This window comes from Malurus melanocephalus, unplaced genomic scaffold, assembly GCF_030028575.1.
Source record: "Malurus melanocephalus ecotype Western Australia unplaced genomic scaffold, MMel_1.1 scaffold_297, whole genome shotgun sequence".
NCBI classification, from domain to species: domain Eukaryota; kingdom Metazoa; phylum Chordata; class Aves; order Passeriformes; family Maluridae; genus Malurus; species Malurus melanocephalus.
The window spans coordinates 806516-834420 of record NW_026623529.1 but is presented as its reverse complement, the minus strand read 5'-3'; the positions used below and the strand labels follow the sequence as shown (position 1 = coordinate 834420).

At 40.9% G+C, this 27905-nt stretch overlaps 1 protein-coding gene across 9 annotated transcripts in view; it reads left to right on the top strand.

The window, feature by feature from the left end:
* Nucleotides 1-23886, top strand: part of ARPP21 (cAMP regulated phosphoprotein 21) — a 138827-nt gene extending 114941 nt beyond the window's left edge. For all 9 annotated transcript variants that reach the window (XM_057376972.1, XM_057376971.1, XM_057376970.1 and 6 more), the window contains 2 exons: nt 21744-21895; nt 23059-23886. In XM_057376972.1, the coding sequence (XP_057232955.1) occupies nt 21744-21895; nt 23059-23316 (410 nt within the window). In that variant the 3' untranslated portion in view covers nt 23317-23886. The remainder of the gene's footprint in view (nt 1-21743; nt 21896-23058) is intronic.
* The last annotated feature ends 4019 nt before the right edge of the window (nt 23887-27905 follow it).

Here is a 27905-nt window from a genome sequence, read left to right as displayed (position 1 = left end):
CCAAGAGCTGTCCTTTGTTGCACAAACACTGGGGTCCTTCTAGGCAGAACTGAGTGATTTCCTTCCTTAGGAATGGTGAATTCTGCTTGGATCCCAATGGGCCAACAGCTGATTTTTTAACACCTTCAATATGAATGCTTTGTGATGACCCCAAGATAAGTTTGTGTGGAGGATTTTTTAGCAATTTTTTTTTTCTATATGCCTTGTGACCATGTGTTTCCTTCCAAAGAAGAACCTCTTTTAATAATTCCCAAAACCCCTGCATGTGTGCCTTCTGAGTATGAGGAGAATGTGCTTAGGTACGTCTGGTCTCCCCCACAYGATTAAACAAGGAGGAAAGAAAACCTGTGGCTTCAAGCACCAGCTCTCCCCAGGGCAGGAGGTTAACATTTGACAAGATGACTGCCCTTTTGAAGAGTCCCAGCAAAAGCAGATGCAGATTTCATCAAGGCCTGATCTTTTGAAATTCACTTTGCCTACTCAGCCTACTCCTCACAGGATTTTTTCCCACAACTCACAAAGGATCCATCTGGAGAAAATTGCAAAGCAATGTTTACCAATCCATCTGTGCTCTTAAATGTCTAGACCTGTGTAAGGGCTGAGGTAAGGTCTTTATAAGCTGTCATGMTGAAAACCATTTTGAAGTCCTCCGGTGGTTTGCAACATAGGAAATGCAAAGATTAGAAATTCCGCGGAGGCATTTTTCAGMTTCATTCCAATTCTTCAGCAATTTGTAGGGCAAATTCTGTTGCAGTGTATATGATTATTAGATCATGAAATACTGCATCTCATTAATATGTGCCTAAGTCCCTGRAATTAAGGTTGAGGTGACTACTTTTGCCTTGCCTTTTGTCTGATTTCTGAATATTTCACCTTGATCCCTGGTGCTCTCTGAGGCTGTACAGACACAAATGCATTGAACTGTATTCCCATTTTCGAAAGCTGGAAATATGGCCCCTAAAGAGAATGCAGCTATAACCAAGCAATCACAAATTTCTCCCAGTTTTCAGTGCTTGATTTTCATTTCAGGGATCTTCTYGTCTCTGTACAGTTATCTATGTGTGTGGTTTGCTGCAGATTTATCTTACAGCTTCACAAGCATTCTTAGCTTTAGAAATAATGCAGTTCCCTGCTGAAATGTCTTTCAGTGGTGAAACTGCTGTGATCACACTGTGGAAGAGCAGAGCTGGCATGAAGGGAATCTTGGGGACTACGGGATTTCTCTTGACTTTGGACCTTAACCTTCTGCTCTGAACTGACATTAGGACAGGTGCATTTACACCATCAGAATTCTTATTTGCTTGCGGGGCTTGGGAAAGAATGCTGCTGCATACTAAAATAGGTGTAGGTTTTTCATCCTGGCTACTTCAAATTTTTATCATGAAAAGCAGATTATTATCTATTGAGTTAGAATTGTATTTGTGTTTTGGCAGTATGTTAAAATAGAGCTTTAGCAAAGAGACACCAGTTGCCCTTGCTTGAGAAGTAATATTGACTCCAAGAAGATGAAGAAGCTTTTGTCTTCTTGTTTACAAAAGATTGTAATATTGACAGAACAGAAACTGAAAAATTGAACATAATGCAGGGGGGAATTTTCCTTCCATTTGAAGGAGAGCACTGCAGAAAGATGCTTTACAGTTACTGGGTTGTAAAAGCATGTGKCAAGATACTGTCAATTTTTATACTGTATTTGCCTTTTATGACAGCTTTTCCAGAACCACTGTCCTGGGTCTGGGAATCCTGCTACTATTTTCCCTGGAGACCTAAAGAACCTGACATGTATGGAGCAATTCTAGTCCTTGTGCTAACTTGTTTGTATGGCTGAGCCCACAGGTAAAGCCATGGCTAGGTATTATCAAACTCCTGGTAAAAAAGAAGGGGGTGATGGGGGCCATTTACCTCAKCAAGTTTCAGAGGCCACCTTCTCTCCTTCCCTTTTGATGGTGCTTTCTGTGTCATCTTTTCTGGCAAAGAGAATAGTGAAATCTTAGTCCATCACACTGTGTTACAAGATTCTGGGTTTTGTTCTGTAATGAGATCTCAGAGGCCCAGGACASCATTCCTGTTCTCCCTTTGGAAGTAAAATGAACTGCAGCTGCAGCAGCCASKCTGGCTGCTGTGGCCAGAGAGGCTGGGGRGCTGTCAGAGGAGTTGGAGAGCAATAGGCTTCCAGTAAATTTGGCTTTTTAGACAAAATAACATCTGTGCCCATGCAGAGAAGTTACCCTTCCAGGGAAGTGTCCTGAAAGTCATTTCAAAGGCTGCAATGTAGAAATGAGCATTTGGGAGGAAGGTAGATTTGCAACATATTTAAGAGTGAAATTTTCAAGAGAACAGGGTGTAAAATGAGTGTTTCTGGGTTCGATTATGTGGGAGGAATATAAATAAACATTTTCTGGTCACTTTTACTGTGACTACTGTAATGCTGAGAGGGCTGTTTGTTTGCTTCAGGACAAGAAGTCACAAGCAGGTGATGGGACAGGGAAGGGAATTTCTTCTCTTTGAAATAAAGACCAGGGATTATGACAAAGACTACTGCCTCCTACCCAGATTGTAGTGGAGGGGGAGAATCCCTCCCCTGCTCAGAGGCAGTGTTTAGTAGAATATTTATGGTCTTTTGGTAAGGTAGAATTTGAGGAATGCTGCAAGCATTCATTTATTTATGGTGACAGACATGAATCTGAAAGGTACAGACAAAAAAAAAGAGAGGAGTGAATTCCTTATTACTTTTTTATATCCATGTTGTTGTTATTGAAGAAACAAAAATGCCTTCATTCTTCTCCCTTGCTTGAAGTAATCTATTTCTGCCTTGTATTTCTATGAAGTGCTGTAGAAAAAAAAATCATAATTACAGTGTGCTAAACTAATTCTTCTACACTGCATTAAGTTTAAAATAATGTTGAATCCATATTTCCATTAGCTAGCAATGAAAAAGCTATTAAGACTAGGACTTAACACACAATCAGTTCAATTCCTGTAAATGTTTCTACAGAAGCATGGTGCTGCAGAGCCATAAATAAATGAAAGTGATAGCCAGAAATGTGCTGTAGTATCTGTGCTACCCAAAATTTCAATTAAAAAAAAAAAGTTCTTCTAACTATTAGATTAGAAATACAAAGGGGAGAGGTTCAAAGARGTACTGAGCTCTTCTTTCCTACATGCTTTAGGGAAATTAAGAATCTTAGTTTTCTCACTTTTGCATTTTCTCCAAGTCCCCATCTGCAGAGAAAGCATTTAGCTCACTTACTTTTCAAGTATCCATCTGTGTACAGGTGCTTTCTGCCATTTAAATTACAGTGTCACTGGGCCATTTTTCATTCAGAGCCTGTAAATACAGAAGCAACATTCTCAGGTATGAACTAGTATAAACTCCAGAAATGGCCAACTTCCTCTGAAGAGTTACACAGACTCATTCTATGAGTGTACCATATGCCTGAGGTCCTCAGGTTATACAGTAATGGGTACCATAGAAATAGGATAAATATTCATTATCACTTCCCCAGGGAGTGTTTGGGATTAAATAAATTAAAAATTCCCACCAGACAGAACATTTTTGTTAAATGTGTTTTATTTTTTGCAGATGAGCTCATTACAGTGTAACTGCTGAATAAACTGCTTTAGATCTGCGGCAAGATGTGACTGCTTTGGCTTAGTCATTAATTTAGGACGTGAGGATGTGCTTACTAGTGTATGGGAATGGGAGGACTGTCATAACTGGAGGAAGATACAATTYATTAAACTTGCCCTAGTAATCTGAGAAAAGCCTGGCACGTGGCTCTTCATAGCACTGTCTTCAAAGGACACCCTCCGAAGTACAGGTTGACTGTGAAGTCAGTCTTCCTCTATGCTGGTACGTCAGAGGGCAGAATTTAGCCCAAAGGGTCTTAAAATAATTTTTCAATGCTTTACATTRGTAAAACCCTGCTGTGGGTTAAGACTTTGTCATTGTGATTTTTCTGTGCTCCTTTTCCAATGCTGCCCTGAGCCACGGGAAGAGCTTGGCTCGTTCTGTGAGATTGAACCGGTGTGAACAGTGAACAAGTGTGCCTGGCAACTCGATTCCCTCACGGAAGGGCTGTTGCAGGTGGTGACTGCAATGTGGCCAAGTCCCCATCCCGTTCTGGATGTYAGCAGAGCTAAACCACAGCAGCCCTTGGGTCACTCTGCCCGCCATGCTGTAGGTCCACAGCCTGAGGTTTGCTTCAGTGCCTACAGTCCGGAAGCACGAGGCATTTATTTTCCAGCTTCCACCTAAGACGTGGCATCTAAACTTTGACCTTCTGTGCCAAACTTTGTTCCAGAGCCAATTTGTAAATGCTTTGGATGTCAGCTTTAGCTGGGAAGTCCCAACCATTCTCACCATCATTAACATTATCTTCCAAAGAGCCAACGAAAATACAACTTTGATGTGTTTCTTTTGGTGCTCAGATGCCATTGCATGTGAGGTATTATCATGAAAACCACATTATCATAGTATCTCAGGGCCTTCGGGCATCTGATGTTGCCAATTGCCTTCACTTCCTGCTGGTATGTAATTTATCACCGGCCTGGCCTACCCCACTAATATGCGCCCTTTGTGGGCAGAGGCGAAGCTAATATACTTTCAAAGTGTATTTGAATTGCTTCCATAAATCACAGCTGTCACTGGGAGCAGTTTTATCACTTGCCAGAACAATATGTTATGCTCATGCTTTATGGTCTTGGTACTATTCTGAACTTTTATTTGTGTAAATTGTAATGCTTCATAACTTATTTTATCAAACAAATTTGAGCAGCAGCCCCGGGTTTTTTATTTTTATTTTATTTTTACATGGAAACTTTGCCTAGCTCTGTAAAGAAGAGCATTTTTATGGGATATGCTTTATAGTTGTAATTTTAATTTTTTTTTTTTAGTTAGTAATTAGCTCCAAGAATACTTGCAGTTTGTTATTTTATTCTTCTAAGAAGTTCACGCAGCTGGGGTAGCTTTGTTTTTGTAGTTAATTTCCTCTCCTACTCTGCTGTGTAGCAGGAAGAGCAGCTATGTGGCAATCCTGGGCCGTGGAGTTGGAGATGGAGAGGAGGAGCCCCCTTGCCTCCAAGATTTTATTTGCTGTCTGTACAGAATATCCACCAAATTAATAAATTGTGTGGATTTCAAACAAAAAGCTTTGTGAAATCCAGAAAGCACTTGCAACGAGCCCTCCTACCTGAGAGCTCAAGGATAGCGTAGCAAGGCAGTCACGAGTAGTAATTTGTGCCTAAGGCRTAATTAATCCCTTCATCTGGGAGTGCTTCCCTGAATCCTGGAAGCAGCTGGGAGCCTGAACAGCAGGAGCACTCCAAGCTGTGCTGTGTGCCCTGGCTCAGGCACGGGCTGGGGAGAGGGACAGTTGTGTCTCAGCAGCCAGAGCCACCCACCTGGGCCAGGAGCAGCTGTGCCCGTTCTGCCCGCCCTGTCCCTGTCCCTGTCCCAGGCGTGCCGAGCGGGGCTGTCCCCATCTGCCAGCTCAGCCACCCCGCCAGGCAGGGTCCTGGTAACATTTGAGGCACAAGCTCATCCATCACATTTTTCTTCTCGTGCCACCGAGGTAGATCTGTTTATGAGTGTGACGTGTGACTGGTTTAGRACTTCGCTGCTCAGCTCTTCTTTCTCAGGGATGCTCTGACGTTAAATGCGCTGTTTCCAGAACTGCCTGTAAATATCCTCTTTTTACAGCCGTGCCTAAAATAYCAGAGAATATTTATGAACCAATTTGCCATGGTTTCTCCTGTGATGGGGAAAAAAAGGGTTTGTTTTTGGTTTTTTAATGGATGCAGTAGCTCATTCYGGAATATGAGAACAAGGTCTATAAAGTAGTCAGTATTATAATTAGAAAATTATTTATTTGCAGCAGACATATTTGTTAAAATGTGAAKATTGTATTCCTCTGTCTTCCTCTGTGAGGAAGATATGCTAATTGTTTAAAAKTGAACAATGTCTCTAATGGAAATTTTTTAGGTGTAGATCAAATTCCTTGTGATAAGTAGTCTAAAGGTATGACTTAGGTTTGTCCTTTTACACAAGTTAGTGTTTATTCTTGAGGTTTGCATTCAGAATGAGCAGTAGCTGYTAAAGAATGTTCTGCAGATGTGTTTTCAGATCCTGTGATTTTCTCTTTTCAAAAWTTTTAGCTACACAGACATTTTCAGCAGCTTGGCTAAGGCACATCAGCTACCACTTCAGAAATGCATGTTGTAAATTTTACATGAAGAGACATTTTTGGCAGCTGCTTTGTGGTTTGACTTTGAGCAGCCCTAGAAAGGGTATGTGAAATCAGTTACCCCATCCAGACCACGTAAGCAAGAAGCAAGTATTTTAGCCTAAGGATGACTTGGATGATGGTACTGCGTTAAATTCAATGACTGCACGGGGAGGAATTCATATATATCTGCATCCATACACAGATCATTTCATAGGATGAGAGGAACAAAAGATGGAGGATACTCCTGATTCTGTGGGGGAAAAAAAGAAAAAAAACAAAAACACTAAGACACCTGTTTCTCCCACAAAATACATCTCTCCCACCTCAGCTGAGCCTGGGGAGCTGGCAGATGCCTTTTAGCAAGCATTGTAAAGCCTCTGCAAACCCTTCCAGTTTGATTTGAAACATCCATTTGTATTGCTTTGCTGACAAATCTCTRATTCACAGAGACCTGTAGTTAAGATTTTGCTCTGGCAAATGACTCTTACTATGCACTCTCCCTCACCTTCCTGCCAGTATTGACAGACTTAGGGCTCTGGGAATTTGGCCCTACCCTTGCAGGCACTGCCAGGAAAAAAAACCAAAAAAAAAAAAAACCCAGGCATCTTTTTTGTATCAAAGTGGTATTCTTCATCTCACTGACAATTTTGCAAAGCTTTGTATGTAACTTAGCAAATTCAATGCTTAAAGGTCTCTTAAAATAGATTATATTGAAGATCAGATGATTTTCCATTGACTTTATCAATTGATTATATAGCACCTCTCAGCACTGCTGGATTTGAAAATGTTTTATGAAGATGCCATCCCTCAAAGCATTATTTTACAGATGAGAAAACTAATAAGCAGAAAGAAGAAGTAATGCACTCAGAGCGTACTAGGTCCCCGGCAAGCAAAAAGCTATCAAAATTTATGATGTATGCAAGGAAAAAGTTCTGCTGCTGGCTCTCAAATCTACCTTGACAACACACCCGGGCTGATCTTCAGTATTTATGCTGAGTTGAAGACTCCATATGTTTATGGTCTTTATTGTGCATTTTCCATCAATCTGAATGCTTAGCTGGCATCCATCAGGAACTCAGACTTTGCAAACACTTTTGGCCGTGAAGATTGTAAACATAGCTTTGCTGGGGTTGCAAAATATGAACTGTGCTGTGTGACAGCAAATGCTCCGTGGCAGCTCTGCCCCAGTGATTTCTGAGAGCAGACGTCACCCTGGAGAGACCCACAGCGGACAAAGCACAAATATTCAGAAGATTTTTCTACATTTAAATTTGTGCTATGCTTTGGGTTTTTTGCTAATGAAAGTGAATTTTGCATCATTTACMRTTGCACAGTTGTAGATACTTTGYGGGGAGATAAGGGGATCAGGACTGMTCCTGTGGGTTTTGCAGAACAAGTCTGCTTAAAATGCTTTTGCTTTGCAGATCAGCCTTCTCTAGCCATTGCACTGGGTGAGTTAACCAAGATCCTCTTTTGCAGCAATAACACTGGAGTTATAGAAGTGGGAGTTTTCCAGCTAACATGCTGTGCAGTGAAAGATAGGCATGAGCWAGGGCATAGAGAGGTTTTCTTTCATGTAGCTGAATTAAACCATGTTCTGGCTGAAAATTTTGACATCTGTTGACCATGGGCCTGATTCCAGGCTTTCTCAAGCCTGCAGAAAAACTGCCCTTAGCATGAGTGAGGCAGGGACTGGGAGACTRATGCCTGCTCATTTCCCCAGCACTGCTGTCAGCCTGTTGTCCAACTTGGTAGAGACTTGGGAATCAATGCAGAAAATAAGTGGTGTCTTCTGAAGCCAGCTTCATCCTCCCTCTCCTTTTCTCTTTCTTTGCCTCTCTGGGCCAAGGTTTCTTGGCAAGTTCCACAAAGCTTGCTGCCGAGTTTAATTTCTATTAATTTCTTTTGTGAATACACAGGGAATGTGTGACTACAGGTGTTAATCCTCTTGTTTTCAAAAATGACACTAAACCCTTGTTAGAAAAGGCAAGGCTGAAAGTTTACATTCACAATACATTAGTTTTTGGGGTTTTTTGTTAATGCTCATATTCTTTTGCRAGAGTTGAAAATGCATTTGCCTGTGATGTAGATTTAAGGCAGGCTTTGTAGATTTAGCTGCCTGATTCATCAGAAGTTTGGAAAACTGTATGAATACATTATTTTGCACATTCCTTGGCCAATTGAAACAAAAACTCAAATTCCTATGAAATCAGACTTATACCTCACAGGCCTTATTATGCCCAAGGCATAATAAAATATAAACCAAAAGTTTAAAATTGCCTATAAATACTGTATCAAACAAAAAAAAAAAAAAAGAGTGTTGGAAATTGGTAGTGTTCTATTTGGGATGTTTTACTTTTTCAGACTTTTTTTGCTTTTACTCATTTATGCCCTTCTTTGAGAGATGCAGTTTGGCCCCAGGGGAAGCTAACTGGGCACTGGGATGACCACACCTGTAGATTCCACCCTTTACCTCCTTCCATGAAAAAACTTTAGTTGGAAGATACAGCCCAGTTGTAGTGCAGTAATCGAATACATTGCTTTTATACCTGTCCAGAATTGCAATTTGCATTTCTTCAGTGATACGGAATGGAGTGAATGCCTAGAACTGAGACTGAAACAGAGTACTTAGAGATACTTTTCAGGTCTTTTGCCTTCTACTTAAAGGGCTAAATGAGAGGGAGGGCCTCAATGATAACAATTGATTCAGCAAAGGCACATCCCTATTTCCTTAAGGCACTTTTAATTAACAAAGACAAGAAATGTGAACTAGGGTCTGTGGTAAACTAGAGGGGCTGGTAATTGCAAGGCAAACATGAGGGGAGCTCCCTCTGTCGGTGCCACAGAAGCGAAATAGGGCAGACTCACTGCTGATTGCTGTTTGGTTTATTATTTGCCAATCTCTCGGTACATAGCCACTGCTTATTCCAATGGCTCTTTCAGATAGGCACATACTAGTGCAAGGGCCATGCAGGAATGCAGGTCCAGTTCCACTTTGCCCCATTTTTCCTCTTGTGGGCTAAGCAGTGGTTATGCAGAAGGATTTGAGAAATGAATTTGTTTCATATATCGTAGAAATGAATTTTATTGGAATGGGACCTCTCTTTCGTTAATTTGATTGCTACCAGCCCGGTCGAATTTCTCAGAAGCCTTTTAAAGGGATGCTAAGAATATAGTGTGAATAAATGAGCTTGTGTCTTTCCCACTGGAGATCTTCTCCTTCAAGGGGTTGAGTTCCCTGGCCTCAGCTCAGATGTGTATTCAAGCTTGTAAATCATTGCTCTGAAATCAAGAAATTAGCTTATATGCTTAAAAGTTAAGCAAATTCTCAARGGCTCTGCTGTATAGGGGCTGGAGTAATCAGTGTGTTGCAGGCGAGTGCTTCTAATGTGGTTCAGAGCTGGTTAAGGTCGATTGCTAGCCCCWATAGCCTTTGGATTGCATTCTGCATGGGTACACTTGGAAAAGATGAGATTTTTGCAGTTGGACCCATATGGGCAGACATATGCTCCAWCAAAGTCCTGTTGGCTTCAGTATCRTCCCTGTGCCTGTTTGCATCTAGCTGGGGGCTGCAGCCCATAACTTGCTGTGTCCTTATGTTAGAGGTAAACAAACAAGCTCGAGGGTTTTTGGTACCTGTAGGTGTTTGCAGAAGCAGTGGGGAGGCAGAGTGCCATCAGGCAGTGGCTGTGTCTTTGTGGCAGGCAGTATTTACAGTTGATGTTGTGTTTTATGRAAACCCTTTGTGAGGCTGAGACGCAAAACAAAGCCCAGCTTGTGAAGTGAAAAAGCAGGGTTTGTTAGGGGTGCAGTGCTTGCAGTTCTTCACCCCAATCTGCCCACAGGAAAATGCAACACASGACAGTGAACTGTGTCACCAAAACACTGCAGTCTTCTTCCAGTGGGCAGGGCAGGAGCCTGTACCTGGAATTGTGTGGAAAAAACCAGCCTGGCAGGAGCAGTGAGAGCCCAGGGACCATCCATCTCCACGGCTGTGCTGGTGAGCAGCAGCCTGACTGAGCAGCCCCTGTGCAGATCAGGGGTCACAGCACTCAGCACTTGTATTTTGGTGTACTTTCCAGAAAAATAATGTGCAGTGGTGCTCCATTTCTCCAGGCAAATTATTTCCCTTGAGTGCTTCTTTTTATACGTCCAGTTGTCTTTTCTATTCAGGAGTGCATCATCTTCAGTGCAGGGACTGCAACTATTCCTTGCAATTTGCACCTTTACTGGCATGGAGGYTCACTGTGAGCTTGTGCTTGTAGATATTTCATCAGTATCAAATGCTTTTGCCAAGATATCAAGCTGATATCAAGAGCAAAGTTATAGATAGATCGATACACAGGGGCTCAACAGTTTCTTTGCTCAGACTTGCCATTATTTGTTWGGGGTCAATCCAGAAAATCAAACCAGAAGAAATGAATCTGCTGAAAKTCAGTGAATCTGTGGTTTGCAGCTTGCATGGAAAATTTGATCCTGCTAGTTTTGTATTTGTGCTTTCTTTGAATCACACYGAATTTTGTTTTGCTGCTTAGCTRTCCCATTGCACAGTTCTTARGGATTTACTAACAAAATCAACAGAWATTGCATATAATARTTGTGCTATGGCCATGAACTGTTTTGTATAATAAAATGCAAACACAGACATAGGTACATATGGGAACTATTGCACCTGCTGTTCCTCTAATGAGCACATCCTATGCCAAAGGAGTCTTACTATTAACACTGATRGGTTCTTACATTGGTGTTTTAGTTGTACATTAGCTATTCAAACAGCTCGTAAAGAATTGCAGCAGACCTCACCAATGGAGCAACCTATGACTACTGTAAAGGCTACTACCAGATTTGCATCTGATTTGGTCTTTAAGCAGAAAAACTCCTTTAAGAGCATCTTACAATTTCTCCAGATTTATCTGTTGGCCTGGCCATGGGTCCATGTTAACTCTCTTTAACATTGTTGGGATGGTGGGCAGGGGCTGAGAGCTCTTGGATTACACCTGGATATTCCTTAGCCCTCTTTTGGTTTCCCCTGTTGTCGTGTGAACTGTGCACCAGCTTGCAGTTTATGCCTTGGTGGCTTAGCACTGTTGGTATGAGAAGGCTTCACCCCTCTCACAATAAGGTTTTCCAGGTCCTGTAGTACCCTCCCTGCAGKCACCTCAGCTGGCTTTGGGCATCTGGAACCCTCCAAGGTAAACCCTTTCTCATGGTACTGGCCAAAGGGAAGCGCTGTCCAAAGCTCATTTCCCCAGAGTTGTTGAGCCTGTTCATGTGGCTTCATGGATTAGCTTAGTTCAAAAGCATAAAATACTTTCTTTCTGTCTCTTTATTTCATCTGTGTTATGTGCTGGCTGGGTGACTGTTTCTTCTTTTTTTTCTTTTCTTTTTTTGGTTTTTCTTTTTTTGTTCTTTWTTTCCCCCTTGGTCTCCAGTAAAATCCAGAAGCCTCAGATTACAAAAACAGCTGCACATGCCTTGGGTTAATGCATTTAAGTCAGGCTCCAGGGTCTGTGCTAGTGCCAAGATCCTGGATCAGCTGCTTTACCGGAATTAGGCTGCTGTAATGGAGCCCTGCATTATTGTGTTGCAATTATTTTGGATTGCAGCTGGCTGTTCCCTCCATATTTTTTTTTTTTAAACTGAAGTGAGATAAAAGGATTTTGTCTTAAAAATAGAATTTTCTTTTCAGAACATTACAGAAGCTTTGAATTACATACTATGTCTGTAAGAGGTGCCCCTCTATTTATCTTCAGATTTATCTTCAAGGAGAAGAGCAAGAAATATTTGTCATAGTTTTTGAAGAGCGGRAACAGTGCTAAAAGGTCTCAAAACATAAAATAAATGTATATTGGAAAGGAAATAAAATAAGTTATTAAAGTGTCATATGATTGCATGGTGTTTGGTTCTCAGCAAGAACAGGTTTATTTTCAGCATTAAGCCACTTACTAATAGCAAGTTCTTCTTAACGCTGTCCCTATAATTTGGAAACCCTTTGTGTAGAGTAGTAAAGGAATGGATACAGATTTTAAACTGAAGAAAAAACATTTCCCCAGCCTTGAGTCTCCTGTATTTGTATCCATTCAAGCCCTTTTTAATGCCTTTTTGTATACATTTCTTGTCAAATAACAGCTCTCTCAGGTTCTCCAGTTTATAGCAAAAAATAAACTGAATGCAATAATTTATCTTTGAACTGTTCAACTGTGCCCTTCTTCATGTTCTTGTTAATAATGCCAGGTCTCCCAGGAGCTCTCTCATGCAGTTTTATCACATAAGCTTTTTGTTTGACCTTACCTGCTGTTCCCCTGGAACATAAGGGGGGCAAAAAAAAAGCCAAAATGCCAGCCTGCCTTAATTAAAATGGTAGTCTCAGAAGATGTTACAGTAWGTGATTTCATTAGGTATATAATGAAAGTATTTAATCATTCCTCTTACTTGTCTGGGCCTTTTTAATCGGTAGTGAAGTCACTGAGTTTTAAACCAACTCTGTTCAGGTGTGAAAAAGTAGCTGAGGGGTGAATATTTGCATCCTTAAGTGGTTCATAAATTCATTTTACCCAGAATTTTGCATATTTGCCCTAAAGGTAGTTGCTTGGATGATGAAGTAGAAGGCACTAAGTAAGTGTTCAGCACTCTTTGCAAAAAACATTTTTTCCCCAAGGGACAGCAAGCATGCATAGAAAAGTTTTTTAAAAGATTATGGTATTCCTCATTTCCACGCTGAAATTTGGAATCATAGAAAAAGAGTAAAAGAATGGGTAAAAGGGTAAAATATAATGGCTATTTCTTTGACATATAAGAAGCTCTAAATCTTGCCTTGTGATATGTGGTGTTACTTTCATCATTTCTTGTTACTTCTTCTTGATAATCTAAATCACCACAATGGGCAGCTTTCTTGCTCCCAGGTGAACCCATTTGTTTTATTATCTATTTATTTATTTGTAGTGACTGTTCTTGAAAAAAAGTCTGTGCACAAAGCACTTTATCTTTGCTTTTGTAAAAATATACCTTATTTTAATGTATATAGGAATAGCAGATCTAAAAAATATATTTTTGAGGCTGTGATCCTGCACATCTTTGAACCAGGGGGTTGGCTTTGCTAGGGAAGTTGTGTTATTCCCCTGATTTTTTTTTTCCATTTTGTTAGCAATGGAGAAGTGCCCCCAGTTGGCAGCATTGCCTTGAGTAGCACATGAAACTATCTGTGCTTCAGATGCTCTGTGCTTTGGGCTCCTTCCAGCCCCTGAGGTWGCAAAACAAGTAAAACCAGGATTTCATATAGCTTTTTGAGGAAGAATAAAGCAAAAGGACAAGGAGAGGCAGTTCACCTGGGTAGGATAAATCCTGTTCTATTACTCTAGAACTCACCACATGGGTGATTTCAGAGCCATTATCCAAAAACAAAAATGAAACAAAACAACACAAAAATTCTATCATAGCAGAGTATTTTCATCAGCAGTTTTTACTAAATAACAAAAAAAAAAAAAAGGTTGCTCTGGAATAAATAAAAATTGTAGGAAATTTCCTAGTTTGTTTCTTCTTCTTCTGGAGATGGATGAAGATATTTTTGCACTATCGCTTTTGTGGGATTTGTAAACCAGAGAGAGAAAGAGGGWTGGGGAAGACAGACCAACTTCTTTTATCCATTTTTGTTTAATTTTTTTGTGACAGTAAATCTTACTGGCTCATCTCTCTGATGCATATACATCTTGTTGAGTTTCCTAATGCAGCTGAATATGGCTCTTTGTAAGTCTGACAGCAAATGTGGCTGTCGGTCTGTTCCCAGGTTTAGGAAGCATGAATGTGGTTTTTGCAAAGCTATGGCCATTTTATGGACTGGGAGCTACAATTCTGGCAGCAATTATGTTTCAAGACTCAAAGTTCAACATCCTGCAGTTTTATAACCYCAGCTCTGCAGAGAGTTGTTCGAGTCACTGTCATTGTAATCACTTTAGGAATACATTTGCTGYGTTATGTGTAACCAGTGAATGTAGCTGGAGTGCCATTAGCTAAAAATTGTTTTGATCTCRCACAACTTGAAAGAATCGATGCCATTAGTTTAAAATTTTGAAAACAAAACTAACGTAATAACCCATGGTTTCCCCTGCAAGCTGTTCTGCTGGAGTGGGATGTGCTTTTACCTGAAATGAAAGAAGCCAAACTGTGAGTCACTTCTGTTAAAAGGCTTGTCTTGTTTTTTGAGGGTCTGAACTGGCAGAGTGCTGTGGAGGAAATGAGTCTGTGAGCTGCTGTGGTTTTTGACACATGCTGTTTTGCGTGCTGCCTCATACCTTCATACCTTTTCTGTTGCTTCTTAAAACTCCCTTATTTCAGGCATAGGTATTCTTGTTTGTTTTTTTCCCCTTTGTATGTATGTGAAAATTAAATAACTTAATTGTATGGTGCTATGTTTTTAGGGGAAAGGGATTGATTTTTAGCATTTAGCTATTATGTATTTGTCCTTCTAGCTCACATGGTGCCCACTTCACACCCATAAATTATCTATGATATCTTCAARTAGAATATAAGGCTCAAATGTCTTGCTAGGTCAAGACATTTTTATGTGTATTGCCGAGAGAAAGCAGACACAGTAGGAATGGATAGCTCAACTGTGGCAGATTTGCTTTGCAGCGTGCTTTGTATTTTAGATCCAAATTGTTTACAAYGTGGTTTGGATTCCAGCTGCACAAGATGCAGTTTAAATTTTCAGATTCACACAGAAAATAACRCCAGGAGTGAGACATTAATTAATGTGTCTTCTGTGGGAGTCTTCCAAGCTGCAGACACTTTGGGATGAGGCTAAAATCAAAATTAGCTTAAATTGATGGATTAATATTATGTTTTCCATGAGACTTTAGTCCATCATTTGCAGTGAAACTTGCCAGGTAATGGTCAACTCCATAATAAAAAAAACCAAATTTTCCTCAAAGTCCTACAATGGCATTTTGTCTTCTCTGATTATGACTTAATTGTTGTATTGTAAATTTATATGGTTATAAAGTAAAAGCTACATTCATCCATTATAATACTTTGCCCATAGATTATTTTAAAAAGTAAAGGAGAATGTAGCCTAGTAAAACTCGGGGAATAGATACCAACTGTATTCTTCAGCCTACAAAGTCTACTGAGCACTAGTCCAGCCAGGRCAAAGTAAACTAAAATAAGCCAGAACTATTCCTTAGAAAATCCACTGTACACAGGTGAACTCTGCTTGTGGAGTGAACTGGGTGGCATTGCTAGCATGTGATCAAAGGGAGGAGAGACTGGGGAGAGGATTCTGTCTCATATGCAAAAGATTAATCCTTTTTCTTGGGAGACAGAAAAAGTGTTAAGAGCTAGCTGGCTAACATTTTCCTAAATATTTCAAATCTGGGATATGTAATTTAATGGTCTGGCTAATACTGGACAATGAGCACATTTTAATCATATTTTTATTACCAGAACTTATTACACTGACTAATATCTTCAAGCAAGATGTCCATCCTCATTTTAGAGGTTTTAAGTGATATAAATGTCCTTACACTCTAGGTAAATTGCCTCCTTGTTAATTATAGTAATTTTGARTTTTATTTCTAATCGGAAAAGTTCTAGGTTTATCTCCAGCCATGTAATTTTATTATACCATTTTCTGGTCTGTTCAAGAATTATTGTTATGGTTTAACCCCAGCCAGCATCTCAGCCCCATGCAGCTGCTTACTCACTCTTCCCAGKGGCACAGAGAAGAGAATCAGAAAATTAAAAATGAGAAAACACGTTTTCACGTTGAGATAAAGACAGTTAATAGGGAAAGCAAAACCCRTGTGTGCAAGCAAAGCAAAATGAAGAATCCATTCACCACTTCCCATGGGCAGGCAGGTGTTCAGCCATCCCCAGGAAGGCAGGGCTCCTTCACACCTMAGAGTTACTTGGGAAAACACATGCCCCCTCTGAACATTCCCCACTTTCTCCTTCCCTTTGTATACTGAGCATGTTATCATGGTCTGAGATATCCCTTTGTTCAGCTGCAGTCACCTGTCCCAGATATGTCTCCTCCCWAATTCTTTGTTCACTCCCAGTCTCCTCGCTGGTGGGGTGSTGTGAGAAGCAGAAAGTCTAAGTAAGCACTGCTCAGCAGGAACTAAAACATCCCCAAATTATCAACTGTTTTCAGCACAAATACAAAAMTTAATCACATACTAGCTACTAGCAAGAAAATTAATTRTACCCTGGCCAAAACCAGCTCATCTATCTATTTGCAGATACCTCTTTGTCTTTTGAATAAGTTGAGCAGAGTGAGCTCATTAAATCTTTCAGAAAGCGGTGCACTTCCTGACATTGGATCATGCTTTTAGCTTGCTTCTCAGCTCTTATCAGTTTTGGGGAGTCTTCTGCAAATGTTAGTACTTTCTGTGTGGAGAATTTGTCGTTAGAATGTTTTCAAGGACTTCACAGGATATTCCTTTGTATCCAAACAAAGAGCTGGTGCTTGTTCCCCTTGGTTTTTCCATGAGAGCTCAAATTCAATCCTTTCCCAGTGCTCCTGGCAGTTGCAGCAGAGGCTGAGCTGGTCTGTACTGGGGGAGGAAGCGAGGAGGAAAGATGGGGGTAGGATAGGGCACCAGGAAGGCACTGCACTAGTTGCAGGGCAAGCAGGAACACAACCAGCTCTGAGCAGCATTCCACCCAGCCCAGTTACCTCTGCTTGAGGTTTCCCTTTTGACTATCTTGTGGACTTTGCTTGTCTGAGCCACTGCAGCATGTTGCCAAGGTGCTTGAATTTTAGGTGGCACTACACTGAGTAGAGCAGAAAGGGAGCAGGTGAACTCTCAAATCATGTTACATCAAAACCACTCTGAGCGTATGTGTTTGCATTGGATGGGCTTGGATGTGAGGGCTCTGYTCAGGTGGTAAGAGCAAAATAAGAWTTGCRGTTCAGRGACTCAGCAGTYGTGAGACAAAGTGCTGATTACTCTTTCCCTGCAGTGCTGATCCACATGTTCCAAAGGTGCCTTGCTAACACATGCTTCAAATCTAAAATGAGCAACAGAACAATCCCTCCCAACAAGGATGTGCCGTTCATAAAGGATGGATGCTGAGGCAAGAAGAGCACCAAACAYGCTTTAATTACAGCTCTGGGTGACACTACTGGCAGAGGTGTAAAACCACTGCATTTTATCTTTTGGGCTGCATAGCCTCATTGGGAAATTAAAACATTTGTGGGTCTTTCACGCAGTCTCTCTCCCCTGGGATGTTTAAGATAGATGACTTTCAGCATGGTGGCGCAGGCTGTAAAGGTTCAGAGAATTACCTTGATGGTATGGCCATTTCATCTGGAATCCAAGGCTCATCTTTCCTCTGAGGCRTTCATTGAAATTCTGTGCACGATTTGTTCCTCTGGTTGTTTAACAGTGTCTCTCATGTTTGCCCTGATTTAAAAAAATCCTCCTTTGTAGCAGAGATAACATACAGCAGGATGATATAATTGCAGTAAAGAGGCCCTGGAGCTTGCAGTAATAGGATGCTTCATCTGATGTGTACTGCCATTAGAAAATAACCCACGTATGTGTGTTCTCAGGGGACAGTAAAGAGGCTTTTAAGGATTACCCTTTATGTAGTATGAAAGCTAATGAGCAAAAGAGCAAGTGCAAAGAAAACTATTGCTGCATAAGCATGTTGCCACTTCCTGTTTTCACTTATATTCTTACACCTGTGTAGTTCCAAAACATCCACCTCTGCCCAGTTATGGCTGTTTTTTCATGCACTGCAGTCAGCTTTCAAGACTTTTGAGAATACAGTATTATTTCCATGTCACTGAAAAGTAAATAGCACATGAAAAGCATGGCATAGTTAAGGATTGCGCTGTGTGTGTGCCAATTAAGTCATTTTGGTAAAATGGCATTCTCTGATAGTCTGTTCCTGAGGAAAAAGGAAAGAAAAAAAAAAAAAGAAGAAGAAAGATTTTGCTAGAATGATAATGTTTTACAAACACTGCTGAGAGGTTGATATTAGCCTCAATTTTCCCACCTCCACTCTTTTTCCTGGCCAAAGTGCAGAAACATACAAAGGTACCAACACACAGTAAACACTGGAGGACCTGTTTCAAATGTTACATGGAGAATTYGGGCTGCAGTGATAGGAAATTCAGAGCAGCTGGTTTCTGATATGAACAACTTCTTGTCCACATGGATTGCCATGTGGAGCACCAATTGTTCTGCTTGCATTTGTGCTGAAACAGAAGCCATTTAGCAGAACAGACATTGGCTTTTTTGTTTTGTTACAGCATTTTTTTTTCTTGCTTATAAAGCTTGTTTCAGGAAAAAAAAAATGAATTCACTTTAAAACAATTTGTTATAAGTGTCCTCTGCAGTGTTGGAATATACTTTTGTATTTTGTCATGTTTTTATGTGGATGAACTTGCATCGTTCTTCATGTATTTAACATAACAAAGGGTCAGGCTTTGCTGCCAGGTAGAATGAAGTGGCTTTACTTGGGATGCAGAACCTTGAAGAAGATGCTGGATTTTGACTTAATGCTATACTGGGTTCTAGAACAAGGTCTGACATCCATAGCTTCATTTAATTCCAAAGAGTGCTGATCACAGAAAAAAAGAAATCCATTAATATTAAGTAAGGAAGAGATGACAGCCAGCATCTTTGCAAAGGTACATGCAGTCCAGTAAACTTCTTAAACATCCCCATTTCTACTCACACATCAGAGGAGTAAATATTCTAGAGTATTTACTTCTGGACCAAAGAAGTGACTTCTTTTCCCTTAAAGTCTGAAAGCGTTCAGGATGCAACCTCTCTGCTCCCGTTTAATCCGATTGGAAGTATCTTAAGGTACACGTGAAATATTTATCTGTTTGTATTGAGGCTTTTCAGTGTGGGCAGAGCATTGCAAAGGGCTTACATAAGGAGTTGGAAAAAGGCCCTATTCTCACGTTCAGGGATGTAAGCTGTACTCTACAGGCTGGGACAGGTGCACATGTACTGTGCGCACGGGAAATTGCTAAAGTCCTTGAAGAGTAATAAGTTTGTTAAAATAATAATCTGTAGCCTAGTGGATACTAGTAGGCTCAGCTCTTCTGCCTGTCTCCTTTTCCTACTCCTGCCTCTAAAACCTGGAGTGTTTGRGTCATGCACTAAGCAGTGCTTGCTAGTACAGATATTTTCAGGGTGAAGGTGTTTGTGTGTGCATGTGTCACTGGAACCAGATGGTCTTTAAGGTCCCTGCCAAACAAATCCATTCTATGATTCTATGTTTTTTGTATTACCCCTAGGAGATCATGTCTATATGTTCATCACAAGGGTAGCTATGTCAACTTTTCCATAATTTTTTGTTTCGTTTTGCTAGTCATGTCTGCACTGGGTAATAAAYCTGTCATATTTGGAGAATGTGGAACACAAAGCTGAGGTGAAGAGAGAGCTGTACTTTCAAACATATAGCAGGGCATTAGCAGTAGTCTGGCTGCAGTAATGTTAATGCAATCATATTTACTAGAGAGGCAGAAGGGCTGCTTCCTGTTTGATCTCAGTGGTGTCTGTCTGTCTCTGCACAGCACCAGTCCACCACCCTGTGCCAGTGCATCACAGTCCAATTCTGTGAGCCCAGACCCAATGTTTGATTCCATTCCCCAAAAGTGTCACTTGATCCCTGGTCCGCCATGCATCTATTGTTCTTTACATAGCTAGGATTTACTTTAACAACCAAGATGAATTTCGTGTTGCTCCTTCTGCTGTCAGTTGACAGTCYCTGTACTTTAATTTCCATTCCTGCAAATACCAGAATAATAATGCTAAATCTTTTATTTCTATTCTTTACCCCCCCCCACCCCCATATAATTGGTGTAGTGGAGCAGCAGAGGACTCGCAATTTTATTATTGCTGTATAAGCCTTCTGTAAACTCAGTTACAGCAGTTCTGATGCTGGTAATTTTTATGACTGAAAAATATGCTGACACAGTGTTTGGGCATAGGAAAAGAGCAAATCTGAATGTATAATAATCTGGTGAGTTTGGGAAATGTTTAATGCTGTATCCCAGCCAAGTTAATCACTTGTGGAACTATTTTTTTTAATTTTGCTCAGTTGACTGGAGACATTAGTCTCATATCTGTGGAATGGCATCTTTAATGCCAGAAACTTGACCAAAAATCCCAACACTTCCCTGGCAACAGAGCAGATTTTGAAGGAAAGCTATTATTTGACAATATATCAGCAGAAACAGAGACATTTGTTACTTTATTTTTCTTACATAATGAAGAAATATCCAGATGATGGTTTTCACTTTGTGAAGAATATTGAACCATGTACTGTATTCATGAATACAAATTGAGCAGACGTGACACACATTTTTCATAGAAAGATGACACAGAGTTCCTCCTTCTGGTAGCTCTTCTTTGTCTGAAATATGATTATTGTAGAATATCACTACAGAGTTCATAGTGCACTGAATGTTAAAAATATGAGTGCTAAAGAACACAGAATGTGTTAAGGGGAAATTATTCATAGTTTTATAATACCTATGTCTGGCCACATTTTTCAAGGACAGGATCTTTCTGCATCTTCCTTTCCTTTCCTGCTTTTTCTGCAAAGTTCTTAATTGCTAAATATTAGCGTCACCCAGCCAGTCCAGTTCCATCTGTCTGGGCTCGTTCCCAGGCGAAATGGCTTTGCTGCCGAGTGGTGCACCATTTGTGCTTGCCTTCCCATCCACACTGCTGCCTCATCAGCAGCTTGGCTCTCTAGATCATCCAGTCTTTGCCCATTTCCCTGTTAGTCCTAGAGGAGCCATCCCAGCAGAAAACCTGCAATATTGGGGTGACTTTGAACACAAAGTTAGTGTTCAAACAGGTTCAAACAGAAGCATCAGCTTCTCATCCTTGGGCAGGCACTGGTGTGTTAGCAGTGTTCCTACCGAGCCATGGGGAGGGCACTCCCTAATTTATGGTTTTCCTCCTTTGATAAACACAAAACTAGTAGGCTGGAATACAACCCATAATATGCTCTAATTATGTAAAAAGCCTTGCAAGTGAGAACCAGTGTGTATAGAGATGCTGTTCTTGATTAAATAAACGCTTCTCTGTTGACATCATGCTAGAGAGCTTCATTACAAGGAATGGAATTGGGTAAGGTAAGAAATGTGAAGTGAAAGAAACCATCARGTTAGACTGTGAGGGCCAAATGCTGGTGTCCTTGAAATTGTTGGGAGTTTTGCCTCTGAGGAAATAGCCAAAAGTCTGTAGCACCCTATGTCTCTTTAGGGCTTTACAGTCCTGCACTGCAGTCAGACATTCCTCCAGGCATTCTATGCCACAGTTTTAGAAAAGTGTAACAAAAGTGTGGTGCCCACTCAGATCAGCCTGCCAGGGTTGCCAGCTTACAGCGTTTATTGCACTTCAGTTTTCATTTTCAGTAACGCTCCTGTAGGAACAAGTTACCGGTTGATGTGGGGATAAATGACAGGATCATTTGCTGTACCTTAAAATAGTTGTCATTTCACCCCTACAAGCAGCAGGGTGTTTGAAGACGTCTTTCTTCTTCCAGGTTACCAGCCTGTCCTGCCGAACCAGCAGCAGGGGTTCCAGGGTCTCATGGGAATGCAGCAGCCGCCCCAAAGCCAGAACCTGATGAATAATCAACAGGGAAATCAGGTGCAAGGCATGATGGTGCAGTATCCAGCCATGTCGTCTTATCAGGTATTTAGGAGCTGTAAGGAAAAACTGCTTTTCTTGGAGAATGCTTAATTTAATTAAGTTTTTGCAACACACAGTGYTATTATAACTTTGTTTGGACAGTGTGTGGCAGGAAGCATATTCTGATGAATATGCTCCTAAGTCAAATCGRTTTCTTTGCTTCTTGTTTATATGGTCTTAGTACTGCTGATTGTCATTCTGATTTCGGAATGTTGAAATGAACTATTTATTACAGCCTGCAGTGAGGGTAAAATGTCACAAAGAGCGAAGGAATTAGACTTCTTCCTGTGAAGAAAATTAATTTTAAAAAATATAAGAACATTGTTCATTTCTTCTTTTTTTTGCCAGTGCAGTACTGTTTCCTGTAATGAAGTTGAGGGCTTTGCCTGATCCAGTTAAAAATTACTCATCTGTGGAGACTCCTGCCAAGGATCTCACCATGTCTTCTATAACAAGCTGTAGCCAGATGGATTATTGTTTATTGGGTTCTGGGGAGAGGGAAGGCAGTGGCTTGATTTTTACCAAGTCCGTAAGTTACCCAGACTTATTTCCCACCCTTGTTCCTAGTTTCTGTGAGTTATGCCAAGAGCATGGGAGAGGTGGCCTGTACTTACGTTTCCTGCTGGTCCCTCTGGAAAGTTAAGGAACAAAATGATATCTAATTCATTTTAATAGATTGCTCTGATTGAGCAGCCATTCCCCTTTTCCCTCAGCTTCTTAGAAAACACTGCAGCAACACAGATGGAAATGGGGGAATTGCTTGTGGGTAAAATTTTCCCCTTACATCTCCAGAGTTACTACATTGAAAATGTGTTTTAAAGGTTAATGATCAAGTTAAAGGTTTAGACCTTTGAGATGACCTAGATATACCAGGGTCGAGTCTTCTGTTTGCACTGATCCCAGTAATTTGTATTCTACTAGGTCCCGACAGAGACACTTGCTAGACCTAAAAGCAGAGAGAATTCTCTTTAAAACCTTCTCTAACAAAAAAGAAAAAAAATCCTCAGAGATTAGAACAATTCTGAGCAGCAGAAAATAGCACATTTTGGCAGAACACACAGTATTCTCAAATTCAGGTAGAGGGAATATAGGGATACTGGAAACCTGCCTTAACTTGCTTAGTAATTGCTGTCTTCTTTCCTACGTCTTTCCGTATTCCTACCTAGGTGCCAATGACCCAGGGTTCTCAAGGATTGCCGCAACAATCATACCAACAACCAATCATGCTACCTAATCAATCAGGTCAAGGAACACTTACAGCCACTGGAATGCCTGTCTACTGTAATGTCATACCTCCTGCCCCACAGAACAACCTCCGGCTGATYGCCCCACACTGCCCCTCCAATAACGTTCCAGTTATTTCTGCCAGCTGCAGGACAAACTGTGCGAGCATCAACAATGCAGGGTGGCAGGTCAAGTACTGACACTGTGGCTTAGATACATGAGGATAGTGGTGCATTATTTGACAAATAAATCATGGCCTTCAAATGAAGAGGAACACAACAGACTAATCAGTTGAGGACATAAGTACTGACTATGCTCAAGTGATTTGCTGCTGGAAAGACCTGTAAAAATAAAAAAAGAACAAAAAAAGGAGTAAAATAACTTTTGAAAAAAAAATGTTTGCTGGTTAATGGTGCATATTTTTGTCATGTCTGCTAGGTATGCCTTTATAGCTTAGCTAGTGACATGAATTCATTGAGGTAAGATTTTTTCCTACCACTGAACACCACTGTGTAGATTGTAATATCCCCGATTCGGATTAGTTTTGTACTTTGTGTTGAGTTTGTGAAGCTAAAAGTATTTAAAAATATAATAAAATCACATTGTACCAAAGCTGTAATGGAAATGAAAAAAAAAATGAAAACAAAAAGAGAATTACTGAATGGAAGGAATAATTTATATACACTATAGAGTTTTTTTATGGATATATACTGTATTGTAGTGCTTAATCACAATAAAGCTATTTGACCTCATGAAGGAAGGTCATGTTTCTACCACCTGCTTGGTCTCTGTTTCTGAGTGAGTGAATTTCCTTTTGTCTCCACATTGTCTTGTTTCAGGTGAAGCGAATGGGGGAATGGTGCTCAATGGKCTTAGAGGAGTTTGAGGAGAAGGCACCATAGCTGTGTCCCAGCATGGGATGCTGTAACATCTCAGACTGCTTTGGAATTGCAGTGTAGGAGGGGTTCCGTGAGTAATGTACCAGCTCACCCTGAACTGAGTTTGCACTTTCCCAATCCCTAGGACCAGTAATGTCACAAACACAATTCAGCACTGCTGAACTGCAAGCCTCTACTGAGTCAGCCCTCTTCAAGAGACTGACAACTTGTTAATGAGAAGATGTGGTTGTCCCATCATATTCCATCTGCTGGATGGAAGATCAGTTATCACTGAGGTAGCAACCACAGTACCCAGCAATCCTGCTGCACAGAGATGTTCTACCCCATTATTGGTCCCGCTATAAAGCCGTTTTGATACAAGAAGATGACCCAAGAATCAGATCCATCATTTTCATGTAAGTGGGGATGAACAGCATATTTGGGGGTTTGGCTTTTAAAACGCAGGGGTTTGCCAGAAAGTTTTAGAACTTCTTTTAGTTCCTGTGGTGTTTTTTATTACGTCCATCTTCACTCAAATTTCCAGCTTGTTCTGATAAATTGTCTTCGATTCATAGATGCTGAATGGAATGATGACAACRTTTGAGACGAAAGTCTGAGTAATTTTTCACTTGAACTTCATTTTGGATCAATTTTGAATACCTTTACAATAGTTCAGAGTCGAGCACTCCACGTAATGTATGCATACGCATTATGAAAAAACCTGAGATCCTTCTGTATGTGAAATCTATATGTGACATAATAYAATTTTAGGTACATAAGATTACAGCAAGCCTACAAGGCCCTTGACCAGTGTTAATCTGGATGTAAAACAGCTTTTATTTTACCCTTAGCATAGGGGGCCCTTTCTTTACTTTCTAGTTCAGCTGTGGATACAGGAACTGGAGCTGCTACAATCTGTATTTGAAAGAAACATTTTTCTCTTCTATACAATGAACAGATATCTTCCACAATTCAATCCTTTTTTTTACATATGTGTCCTAAAGTGTGGAATCCAGTCCTGTGGGATCATGAGAAAGCCAGTGAATTTTATGTAGTACATTCACGATTCATTTGCTGAGAGACAGCCAAGAGCATGAGCAGTTAAGTAAACACAATTCACTCTTCAATTAGAGGTGAAATGCCTTGGGAGAGCCTGCTCATTGATTTTTTTTTCTTTTATTTTAAATCAAGCTTCTGCATTTGAATTTTGCCTGTGACCCTGAGCTCTCATTTCAGATTCCCTGTGTTGTATGCCTTATTTCCTCTAAGTGTTTCATATACAACAGAGATTTCTGTCCTAGCATGGCTATAATTACATGTAATTGTGTTTGCTGCTGTGGCATGACTGACAGCTGAACAAATGGGTGTCCTTCTCTGTCAAGGGTCCATAGTCCAGCARGAAGGACCCACCTGCAGGTGACTTTGTGCAGGACAGGTTGTGTGTGCACAGGCTGAACGAGAGGGGAGGGAGGGGGGAGCCCTATGCACCCAGTGAGATCCTTTGGTCATCACTGTATTTAAGTCCCATTTCTTCTCTGAAGCACTACTATYACCTTATTAATCTTCCCTCTTCTCAGGGAACAATGAATGAATTGGCTCGTAAAAAAAAAATCTGCACTCGGCAKCATAAATCGATGGCGAGTGAGGCTGTAGATGCTCTCAATAGAGATGGGGAASGGAGTGAGTAAGGACAGCCTAGGAATCTTGCTTCTGTAGACATCATTTCCTCATGTCCTTAGGCCACTCTGGATCATGTCCCCTTGGCATACAGCACATCACATGCCTGACCATGGCCATGCTTTCCCATGATTTACCTGTCTGCTAAAACAATGACCAGCTTGTAAAAAACACCTACTTAGCCATGGGAGCAGGCATCCTGCTGACTGACTTCTCTCAGCTGTGTGCCAGCAACAACTACCTGCACATTAGTGTGCTCTCCTGCTGATATAAGACTKTAACATTTTATGTAAAATTGAGCAGTTTTGGTAGGTGGTTACAGCCACCCACCTACCCTAAAATGGCCTACATCCTCTGATTGTCTTGCTCTCCAAAGAGTTTCAGTCTCCTTAGGCATAGGAGGAAACTGAATCTGTTCTCCCTCAGCTATGGAGAATGCCCTAATTATTACAGTATCATGTACATRGGGGAGTCATCTCACGTAATGGTGCATATATTTGTTTTATGCTGGAAGAATTTGTATTTGAAGACAGTTAAGTAATTTTTCTATATCAAGTGAAGCATAAAAATATTTTCTAATTTTATTTTTTAATCACACTATATTTTCAAGTCTTTATCCTATTTTTGTTCATTAGTAAAAATATTCTGAGCTGGATTTCTTAGTCCTTCTGCTTTTAAAAGAGATGTTTCAGCGTTATCAGAAGGGGAGGGAATGAGGACAAAAAAAGAAGTGATGCAAATGCATKTAACAGAAACGGGCAGGGGAAGCTCAGTGCTTTCTCCTCAGTTCTTTGGAATATTTGTAGCTAATCTCTGTAAGGGGAGTGCTGTTAGATTCACATGGCCAGACTGAACAACTCAGTAACTGGTCACCATGAGCTCAGAGTCCAGCTTATAACAGTGAAATAATTGACAGGATATGTGCTTCTCCTGTGGGGATGCTCTGTCACTGTGGGCTGTTTTTCTCTAGTCTTCCCTTGGAATTTGGCAGACTCAGGCAGCTGCTCTGTGGCAGCGCCATTGTGGTGTTAGGGTCTGTTGCATTTTTCTTTGCCTACTGCATACTTGCCTTGTTAATTGAATATTGCTTTCTCCTCCTTTTTTGTATTCTATAGCTGATGGAAAGTTCTGCCAAGGCCCCATACATATTTAATTTGCCACTTTTTTTTTTTTTTTTCTAATTTGTATTGCATTGAGAAACCAAAGAGACACAGCCTGAATTAAGCTGACTCCATCAGATTTTTTTTTTTTTTTTTCTAATTTGTATTGCATTGAGAAACCAAAGAGACACAGCCTGAATTAAGCTGACTCCATCAGATGACACTGATCAGCCTTTTGTATGGCTCTAATTCATTTGGGCTGTGATTTGCTGAGGCTTTATGTCCTAACAGAAGCCAGATGCCATTTGCTATTGTTTTGCCCTTTGTGCTGCCCAAGAAGCCAGTGATTTCCTTCTAAAAYGATTCCCTTATGTTTCTGTTTAACTCCGTGTGGAAAGCTTCCTGCACTGAAAGGAAGCCTGAGCAAATTACCCRAGCAGCAAGGAATGGGAATGTGCAGGGAGGCTGTAAAATAGCCAGGGCATCTTGTTTTCTGCCCCCTTAGATGCTCTAAGAATGAGAACCTTCCCTGACATGGCCACGGAATGCTTCAATATGATTSTTTCACTTGGTGTCCCTGAAATGAGCACAGGTCAGAGTCCTCTCAACCCCTCTGTTCTCCAGACTGCTGAGTCTGGCCTGTGTTGTCACTTTGGGCCAACTGCAGAGACACCAGTTTCCTCCCCTAATGCCCAGTGCAGTGGCTCTGGTGGAGGGGGTGCCCAGTCCGGGCTTGGAATTTTGGCATGTTGTCCCTCAGAGCTCCTTTGACTGGTGAGAGGGAGACAAGTCCTTAGTCTTCAGATGTATTGCACTCGTGCTTAACCCAGAGACCATTCTTCAGAAGTACTCACAGCTTCAGCACCTGCCTAGCTCATGGTGTCTAAAATTTCTGGTGTAGGGCATCACCATCCCTTTGGACAGTGGCCATCTTAAGGCAAAAATTAAGGGCAGCTCAGACTGGTGCTTCGACAGTGAACCTACCAGCTTCAAGGAGGTTGTAGTGAGGGGGTTGATCTCTTTTCCAAGGTAACAATCTATAGGACTAGAGGAAATGGCCTCAAATTCCACCAAAGTTTAGACTGATAGCGGGAAAAATTTCTTCACTGAAAGGGTAGTCAGGTATAGAATAGG